The sequence below is a fragment of the Lithobates pipiens genome, unplaced genomic scaffold (genome assembly GCF_037356315.1).
Source record: "Lithobates pipiens isolate NorthernLeopardFrog02 unplaced genomic scaffold, aLitPip1_a1.2 Scaffold_30, whole genome shotgun sequence".
In the NCBI taxonomy this organism is placed as follows: domain Eukaryota; kingdom Metazoa; phylum Chordata; class Amphibia; order Anura; family Ranidae; genus Lithobates; species Lithobates pipiens.
Genome location: NW_027507791.1, coordinates 39074426 through 39080695, shown reverse-complemented (window position 1 = coordinate 39080695; position 6270 = coordinate 39074426). Strand labels below are relative to the sequence as shown.

The window sequence follows — 6270 nt, the reverse complement described above, 5'->3', positions numbered from 1 at the left end:
TCTAGCTGAGTATCATCATCAGAGCCTACAAAACACTGGGCATCCTCCTGGAGCATGTACCCAACACTGTGCTCAAAGAGTTCAGGAGACTCCTCAGGAGGACGTGGTGGGTCTAGGGAAGGAGTCACTGATGATGACATTGAGAGGAGGGAAGACGATGCGTTTGCAGCTGCTTTGCTAGTACCCTGAGCCTGGGTGAGAGAGGATGAGGAGCATGAAGAAGGCTTGGTCATCCACTCTACCAAGTCGTTGGCATGTTGCGGCTCAATATGTCCAGCTGCCGAAAAGAAGGACAAGCGTGTCCCATGGCCACGTGCTGATGATGACGATGCACCGCGTCCACGACTAGCACTGTTGTCTCTAGACACAGAGCCTGCTTGCCCTCTTTTATCGGCTCGCGCCTGTCTGCCTCTCCTTGCTGGCCTTCCAAACATGGTAATGGCCTGAAGGGAGTTGGGAAAACCAGCAATTGGGTATTGTATATTGTGCTGGAGGCACGCACAACACCCACTAACTCCTGCAGATGGCAGATGGCTCAATTAGAGAAGAGCTATGTAGGTGGATATAACGGTGTATACTGGGTTTAGGGCACGCAAACAGCACGCACAATCTCCTACAACTGACTGCAAGCTCTATTTAAAAAAGAGCAAGATAGTTAGCTATATAGATGGATATAGCGGTGTATACTGGGTTCAGAGCACGCAGACAGCACACACAATCTCCTACAACCGACTGCAAGCTCTATTAAAAAAGAGAAATATAGCTAGCTATATAGGTGGATATAGCGGTGTATACTGCGGTCAGGGCACGCAGACAACAACCACTACAGAAGAGCAAGATCAAAAAATCGGCCGATAACGATCGGTGTATACTGTGTTGAAGGTACACAGAACACCCACTAACTCCTACAGACGCCAACACACTACACAAGGCCGCCGCGCTGGCGGCCTTATATAGTGTGGGGCATGTACTACACAGCCTGAGCTATGATTGGCCACAGGCATCCTGCCTGTGGCCAATCATGGCTCTCCTCGCTGCCGGCGCTGTGATTGGCCAAGCATGTGGGGTCACAGTGCATGCTTGGCCAATCATGAGCCAGCAATGCACTGCGATGGCGCAGTGCATTGTGGGCCGTGAGTGCCACACGAGTTTGGCGCGAACGGCCCACAACGTTCAGAATTCGCCGAACGGGCGAACGTATGTTCGACTCGAACACGAAGCTCATCCCTAGTCTTTACAACCAATTTTCTTCTTTTTATTTCTGCAGCAGAATCACTTCACAGATCATATTATTTATGGGAGTTCACCTTCCTCTGGATCTACTAATATTTCTAAGATTACAGTTTATATACGACATTCATTTACCTTTCACAGAGATAAAGGATTCATCTGAGTTCTCTTGTACATTTGGACTATAAAAACGTTGTAATTCTTTAGTACATTTGTACCGTCCAGACTGACTCCTCGTTATATTAGGAATATGGAATGTGGAGTCGGATTCCGATGATTTTATCTCCTGATCATCCTTGTAGAATTTTGTGTTTATTGCATTAAAATGTTTTATATGATGACATCTCAGAGTCAGGGGGTCTCCTTCATAGATGGCAGATGGAGGTCTCTGCAGGATGACATGATCTGAAATGAAATAAAATGATACTTTAGTTTGTTCTATTCACACCCAACAATCTGTAATGATGGAGATGAGATGGACGACTCACGTTCTGTAACATTTAGGAAGACGGGATCACTGATATCACCACCGATGGTCTGGCACTGGTAATCTCCTCTGTCCCGCTGTACTGAAGATCTAATGATATGAAGTCTCTCTTGATCTCCTTCTATCTTTGTCTGGTTTCTGTACCAGTGATAGGTCCGGGGCTCCTCTGGTACAGTAGACGGCACATCACATGTTAGAGTCGCATCGTCACCTTGTAATATATTCCCCCAGTTGGGTGTGAAGGTCACCACAGGTTTGATGGCCCCTCCTATAGAAGAAAAGAGATCACACAGAGCACATAGAGAGGTGAACACATCTTGTATGAGAAAAATACATTCTCTATAGAAATGGGAATGTTTGTAGTCCTGGGCACAGAGATTTCCTCACACGTTGGTAGATCTTTATTTAAAAAAATGAAAGCTTCTCCCCTTACAGTGACATTAAATCGGACCTTCAGTCATTTTTTCATCTTTCCATCTATTAAATCTTCTGCTCTTGTTGTTGATTTATCTTTGGATTGCAAAACTTTTTTTTTCTGGCAGTAAATCCCTTTATACAGCCCACTTCCTGTTTCTTGTCTCGCCATAGCCAAGGCTTATGACATCATAGACAGCTCTCTCTCTCTCTTTTCCATTTTTTCTCTCTGTCTCTTCCATTCTCTCTCTCCCCCTCTCTCTCTCTCTCCCTCTCTCTCTCTCTCTCTCTCTCTCTCTCTCTCTCTCCCTCTCTCTCTCTCATTCTCTCTCTCTTCCATTCTCTCTCTCTCCCCCCTCTCTTTCTCTCTTCCACTCTCTCTCTCTCTCCCTCCCTCCCTCTCTCATTCTCTCTCTCTCTTTCTCTCTCTCTCATTCTCTCTCTCCCATTCTTTCTCTCTCTCTCTCTCTCATTCTCTCTCTCTCATTCTCTCTCTCCCATTCTTTCTCTCTCTCTCTCATTCTCTCTCTCTCTCTCTCTCATTCTCTCTCTCGCATTCTCTCTCTCACTCTCTCTCGTTCTCTCTCTCTTCCATTCTCCCCCCTCTCTCTCTCATTCTCCCTCTCCCCCCTCTCTCTCCCCCCATTCTCTCTCTCTCTCTCTCTCTCTCTAACTCTCTCCCTCCCTCCCTCTCTCTCTCTCTCTCTCTCTCTTTCCTTCTCTCTCTCCCATTCTCTCTCTCTCTCTCTCATTCTCTCTCTCTCTCATTCTCTCTCTCTCTCTCTCTTTCCTTCTCTCTCTCCCATTCTCTCTCTCTCTCTCTCTCGCATTCTCCCCCCCTCTCTCTCTCTCCCATTCTCTCTCTAATTCTCTCTCTCTCTCTGTCTCTCTCTTTCTTGTGAGAGTTTGCCAGCAAGAGAGGGGGGATGAGTCATGCAATGATGTTTTTATTACAAATTAGGTGAGCCGACTGCAGTTCCTCTTTCAAGGCAGAGTTTTTTTTTTATATGTTTAACGTGTTATACTTATATAATCTATGTAATATTTATGCACAGAGCAGCCCCGATCCTCCTCTTCTCAGGTCCCTCCTAGGCACCCCTGGCCCCCTCCCCCCTGCTGATTTTTTTTTTTACTTGATGCATAGAAGACATGAAGGTAAAAAAAAACTCAAAGGGTTACAAAGGGTTAACTTTCTCTGCCTGAGTCATTTTTGCACACATATATAAAAAAATCACCTGGCTGCTCCCACCCTTTCCTCCCCTCCACCTGGCTGCTCCCATCCTTTCCTCCCCTCCACCTAGTTGCTCTCACCCTGTCCTCCCCTCCACCTGCCTGCTCCCACTCTGTCCTCCCCTCCACCTGGCTGCATCTACCCTGTCCTCCTCTCCACCTGGCTGTTCCCACCCTGTCTTCCCTTCCACCTGGCTACTCCCTCCCTGTCTTCCCCTTGACCTGGCTGCATCCACTCTTTCCTTCCCTCCACCTGGCTACTCCCACCCTGTCCTCCCCTGGACCTGGCTTCATCCACCCTGTCCTCCCCTCCACCTGGCTGCTCCCACTCTGTCCTCCCCTCCACCTGGCTGCAACCACCAATACTTTTTCAAGACACTGTGTATTTATGTGTGGGTGTATATATAATTGCATTTTATAGTTGCCCCCCCCCCCACCTTTCATCCCTGTCCTCCAATGTGCCCCCCTAAATATTAAATCTGGAGATGCCACTGTCTCTCACCGACCCCCCCCCCCCCCGCCCCGCCCCACATCGCTGAATTTCTGCACTTAAAAGAAGGCTGCTATTACTGTGCAGGCCTCACTCCGGGACCAACGGGCACTCTGTCACTGGCCACTGGTAGTGACAATCTGAATCTGATAACAGGCGAAGGCAGGTGATGGTGGCAAGTGACACACTCAGACCTCCCACTGATTCTGCATTATAGTGAGTGGAACTATTTCATTTTATATTACAATTTAATAAGAGATATAATGCACTTCAATCACCCTGACACCATATTAACCATGGTGCCTTGACGATTGAAGCGCCAACAAAAGCCATTTCCCCTACAAATTGCCCGCAAAAATTTGGCAGTGCCCCTCCTGAGATTAAACTCTGGATCCGCCCCGAATCAGGTCATGTACATTGCAAAGATCTCCCCCAACTGTTCCCGTATTCCCTCTATTTGGGAGACAGTAGTTCATTTAGAAGCTCTCCGAAGGGCCAAGTGCAATCATCAGAAACCACCAAAGCATTCAAAAAATATATTCCTAAAAATGTACTCAAAAACTGAACTTTGAAAGTTTCAAATCAATTTAGGTTTTGACCCAAATTCAAATCTCCCCACTACGGGTCTTTCCAGGAAGCATTTGTGTGATACATTTAAGTAAATTTTATGACAATTTAATCTTGATTGTGTACAAATATAGCTAACCCACACTTTTTGAATATTAATGCAAAGCTATCAACAAAGTCATAAACAATGATCCAAACCCCTTCTTTCTCAGACAACTTTAAGACCAAAATTGTAAAAAAAAAAGTATATTTTTTTGTAGTATTCATGTGCTTATAGTATATAATTCAACTCTGTACTCACCAGATTTTCCCACATTCAAAGCTGAAAAGCCAAAAGGCACTTTTTAGAAAATGTTATGTACAGCACATGTCATTAAAGAATATCTAATGCATTCCAATAATTTTTCATCCTTTCATTTTGAGTTAGAAATTATGAATTTTCTTCATTGCAAAAATGTTAGAATCACAATTTTCTTCGATCTCCAGAGATCGTATTTGACAAGCTATGGTTTGGAGAGGTTGGGTTAAGCAAACGGACTTAAAGTTACCACTCCTCCAACGTGTAGCCATCCATCGTCCTTATATTCAACCTATCACCCCCTTACACAATGATTGGACAAGCTCATTCAGATCCTTCTATGCATCCATCATAACCACCTTACCAAGACATTTCTTTTATGCCTTATGCTGCCTCAAGCCACCCCCCCAACATCGGCACTTTTATTAACTTATTTCAATCAGTAACCAGACCTTTCCCATTCCTGCTTCTGCAGATTCAGTCAACCAGCCATCAGAACCGAACTATGTATCCACCAGATCCCCCTTTACCAAACTAAACACCTTCATTTAACTCCCTCATTGAGTGATCAGACCCTCTACCCACCCCGGGTAGATACAATATTGGGATCTAATTGGATAGAGGATACAACTTAAGGCAATATTTGAATCACATGAGACAAGGGGCACTCAGCAGCAGAACCAGGACATGTAACCCGGGACCCAACCCTAGCATTACCCTGACCTTCAACATTTTTCTCCTTATAGATGACATCCAGCTATCCTCATCATTGACTCTTACAACTAAAACAAAGCTCTTCTGGAAATCACATTCCTGGTTCTGACTTATATAGATTAATGTGAACCTTCCAGCCTTCATGACAAGACCATGAACACAGCTTACAATCTATGATAATAACAGCACAAGTCAAGAAATGTTCTGCTTAGATGACTTCTGTAGCTCCTTTCTATAATGTGCAATCCACCATTACTGAGAATGGATACTAATTAACAACTGTCACATGATGTACAAGATTTATCATGGAACTAGACAGCTAATACAGTGCCCATTGGATGGTGAATACGATGGAAGATGCAGAAGAGAAGAAGAAGAAGAAGAAGAAGAAGAGGGGTCATCATACTTTGTCCACAACAGATAAAACTATAATAAGTGTGCTTTACATCGAGCCTCTAACAGGTTCATAGTAATGAGTTATTTTATGTTGCGTACAATCTCAAAGTTAAGGCACCAATACTTTGATATTTAAAATAATAAAATAGAATACTAGGTATTAAAAAAAAAGAAAACAAATTCTACTTACATAGAAACACAATGGCAAGAATGACAGACATGGTAGCCGAGACTTGAAAGTTGTGACGGTCTTCCAGAGAAGCAGAAGTTATGAGCGTCTTCTTACTTCATGAGTGTTATTTATGGACATTTCACCAGACTTAACACCAATATTGTAAGAATGTAGAATGAGGAATAATCTGTGATAGCCAACAAGATCTCAGTTCCGCTTTATCTGATATGATATGCTAGACAAAACTCATATGACATTTTTGGGTGGCTACT

The 6270-nt window shown here is 44.2% G+C and overlaps 1 protein-coding gene across 1 annotated transcript; it reads right to left on the bottom strand.

The window, feature by feature from the left end:
• Window positions 1-1357: 1357 nt before the first annotated feature.
• Window positions 1358-6047, bottom strand: LOC143943391 (low affinity immunoglobulin gamma Fc region receptor II-b-like). The gene is made up of 4 exons (XM_077465124.1): window positions 6017-6047; window positions 4720-4740; window positions 1719-1985; window positions 1358-1635 (listed from the first exon to the last, which is right to left on the bottom strand). The coding sequence occupies exons 1-4, from the start codon at window positions 6045-6047 to the stop codon at window positions 1358-1360; spliced, it is 597 nt and encodes a 198-aa protein (XP_077321250.1).
• Between the last annotated feature and the right edge of the window lie 223 nt (window positions 6048-6270).

Excerpts from the sequence above, each read along its gene's own strand:
- LOC143943391 (XM_077465124.1), bottom strand. The coding sequence starts at position 6,047 with ATGTCTGTCATTCTTGCCATTGTGTTTCTAT. Across the intron at positions 4,741-6,016 it reads TCTTGCCATTGTGTTTCTAT|CTTTGAATGTGGGAAAATCT; the intron begins GTAAGTAGAATT and ends TTGGCTTTTCAG. Across the intron at positions 1,986-4,719 it reads TTTGAATGTGGGAAAATCTG|GAGGGGCCATCAAACCTGTG; the intron begins GTGAGTACAGAG and ends TTTCTTCTATAG.